Source organism: Echinops telfairi, unplaced genomic scaffold (genome assembly GCF_000313985.2).
Source record: "Echinops telfairi isolate 266 unplaced genomic scaffold, ASM31398v2 ScPeMD7_7422;HRSCAF=8460, whole genome shotgun sequence".
Taxonomy (NCBI): Eukaryota; Metazoa; Chordata; class Mammalia; order Afrosoricida; family Tenrecidae; genus Echinops; species Echinops telfairi.
Genome location: NW_022111322.1, coordinates 1,964,586 through 1,967,718, shown reverse-complemented (window position 1 = coordinate 1,967,718; position 3,133 = coordinate 1,964,586). Strand labels below are relative to the sequence as shown.

The window sequence follows — 3,133 nt, the reverse complement described above, 5'->3', positions numbered from 1 at the left end:
TCATTTCCCACCCACCCCACCCCTTAGGAAGCTAACCAATAGGAAGCAACACAACAAGCGAGAAGTTGCGGAGGAAGCCAGCCCGGGGCTCTGCATTAGCAGGAGCAGCCGCCCTCGCTGGCCGGGGGCTCCTGGGGCTTGTCCAGCTTGATGTCGATCACTGCGGGTGGCCGTGCTAAGGAAGACCACTCGCCCGGAGAACTGGGCCCACGCCCTCCCCCATAGCCTGCACACCCCCCTCAGCAAACACCCACTCAGATCTCTCTGCTGGGCCCTAGGAGGGAGATGGATCACCAGCTCCCACCTCCTGCTCCCCACGAAAGCAAACCCCTCCTGGGCCGTGGGGATGACTACCTGCAAGCACACCGGACAGAGTCCCAGAAGCCTCCCCGGTGACAGGTGTTCCCGGCTCCCAGCCATCGCCTTGCCAGCTCTCAGCATCATCCCAAGGGCACTCAACACCCCAAGTAGAGAGTCTGGGGGAGGCAGGAATGCTGGTCACACCCAGAATCCTCCTGGTCCACAGCATAGTAACGTGTGGGCTCCCCGGGTTTTATGAATGGTGAACACACACACACACACACACACTCTCAGCTGCTGCCAGGTTGGAGGTTCCAGTCTACACAAAGGGAGCTAGACAGACAGGCCTGCAGGTGCACCGAGAAATCGGCCACTGAAAACCCAGTGGGAATGCTCGGGCACACAGCACAACTCAGCAGCCCGAGGTTCTGGCTATCTGTGGGCCCTGTGTTGGCACTTTGCCTGCCAAGCTCCCAGCAGAGGGACCACTTAATATGCTAGGGGGTGCACTGAGAGGCAGTACCCGTGGAAAACTGCCAAAGCACAGCCCATTTCCAGTCCTTTCTATCAGAGCCCCGGAGGGGAGTGGGCTGGAGAAGCATTTATCACACCCCGCAGAGGACCTGGTGCGAAATGCCTCTGTTAGCTCATCACAGAGCTGATCCTGGTGGAGGGGGGGAGAGGGTTGGAAGGCAACTCAAAGCCTCATTAATGGACTTGTTGCTGAAGGCCTAGAATGGTGGTATGGTGGGTTAGTATTGGGCTGTGAACCTTAAGATAAGTGGTTCAATCCCATCAGCTGCTCCACAGAGAACAGAGGAAGCCTTCCAGTGTGCGAAACGCTGTCCCATGGGGTTGCCATGAATCGGAACCAACTCGACGGCTGTGGGTTTGGGATATAGGTGAGGGTTGTGGGAGAGATCATTCCAGAAGCTTTAAGTTCTACAAAAAGCTATATTTTCCCTGAAGACCATGTTTTCTTCTTCATCTTGGCTGTTGGGAAACTGAGCCAACGTTTGGCTTCTACATCCCCTTAGTCATGGGGTGTAGTCCGGTGAGGGTTTTTCCTCTGGCTCTTCCACGTTGCCCTGCCTCTACTTCTCCTTGTGCCCCAGTTTTCATGTGTACACACTCTCACAAGAGTAACAATCATGGTGCGCGTCCACACACATTCATATAACACGGCAAAGTGTCCACGGTTATTCAACAGTCGCCTTCCCTCCACGCTGCAGGCACCTCCTGACCTCTCTATGCACGTCAAGCCCACTGACTCTGCCCCTGCCCACGGTCCCTCCAAAACCCACTCCGCAAATGCCTGCCTCTCTCTCTACCTCCTGGTCTTCCCCAGGTTCCCCCCTCTGAGCCCACCTGGTTGGTTTTCCCATGAGTCCATCCCAGCTCCTCCCCTCCCCCAGCCACCGTCCCTCTTCTGCCAACACCCCCTCCCTTCCTTTCCCTCCCCTCCTTCCTTCGAGAAATGATGTCCCCGTCTCCACCCCAGGCCCACGTCTGTAAGAAAGGCCTTTGCTGCTTGGTTCAGGCCTTCCAGGGTGGCTGTTTTTTCTGGGAAACCTTTGTGGTGGACACTCAGCACCTGCCGTATGCCAGGCCCTGTGCTAAATGTGCGGGCTGTACCCCGACTTCCACCACCACCACCTGGTGTGCTGGGGATCCTAATACTCACCTTCCAGCCAGAAAGGGGAGGAGCCTGGGTCCAAGTCCAAGCCCATCCGACCCCAAAGTAGGGCTGGCCAGGGTGCCTGGTGGCTTGAGTGTAAAGAGGAGGCCCAGCAGGCCTGCACGAGCCCAAGGCAGACAACGGAACACCGAGGGCCGTGCTTTCGGCCCCTTGGCCTGACATTGCCCTTCAACTGTCCCGAGTCCCTTTGACCAGGCTCCAGTGGCGACCCTTGGTGGCCTATGGGGATGACAGGAGCTGGGCAGCTGCTCTGGGGGGGAATGAGTGCCCAGGCTCGGGGGGTTGAGGGGGACAGAGGCCCCTGACGTTTCCCTCTCCTGGCAGCCAGCCTCCGGTCAGTGCCCTCACCCACGACGACAGTCCTCATGTGCGCCCGAGATGCCCCAGGAGCACTGTCCTAGACTGGAACAGGGCCGCATATGCCTCCGTTTGAGGCTCAGATTTGGGCTGGGGGATGTGAGTGCAGGCAGATCTTGCACTGGGAGCTGGTGCAGGGGCCGGGGTATAAGGTGCCGCAGGTCCCTACAGGGAGCTGTCTCTTGTAGCGACCGGACGCTGCACTCACGCTGTGTGCACAGAAAGCTTGCCGGCAGTGGGGAGCCCACTCGGATGAGTCTTCATACATAGAGAGCAGTGCTCATGGAGCAAAGGGCAGCGGTCCTTACTGCTCAGTCTCGCTCCCACCAGCAGGCCTCGCAGATCCCTGTTCTGGAGGCAGCACTACCGCAGCACATGGTGGAAAGACCCTGGGGCTGAGCTATGCCCTGAATAGAGACGGGAAAAGGGCTGCACATGCCACCCCCAGCAGTGCAGGGAAGGCTGGGCTGGAGACCCCATGGGGGTCTGTCCACTGTGATAAAGAGCCAAGCGGGAAAATGTGGGGACCACATGTCTTCCAGAGCATCCTGCCCCTCCCTTGCCAAAAGAAAAAGGATACTCCCTTCTTTGCTCTTCTCCTGGACGTTCTCCATTCCGGGCAGAGCAGAGGCCACCCGTCGGAAGAGCTGCGAGAGGAGACGCCGCGTGAGCTTAGGCCCGGCCTTCTCTCACGCTGGGCCCTCAGCCACGCTCCTGCCACCATCGCGGCCCTCCTCAGCCTGACCTTTTGGCGTTAGTTACTCTCTTTCTGCCTGC

The 3,133-nt window shown here is 58.7% G+C and overlaps 1 protein-coding gene across 1 annotated transcript in view; it reads right to left on the bottom strand.

Moving 5' to 3' along the window:
• The window catches only part of RAB6B (RAB6B, member RAS oncogene family), a 43,431-nt gene continuing 40,298 nt past the window's right edge, over positions 1–3,133 (bottom strand). Inside the window, exons 7-8 of the mRNA XM_004715984.2 lie at positions 2,937–3,003; positions 1–160 (exon numbers count right to left, since the gene is read on the bottom strand). Coding sequence (XP_004716041.2) covers positions 96–160; positions 2,937–3,003 — 132 coding nt within the window. The 3' untranslated portion in view covers positions 1–95. The remainder of the gene's footprint in view (positions 161–2,936; positions 3,004–3,133) is intronic.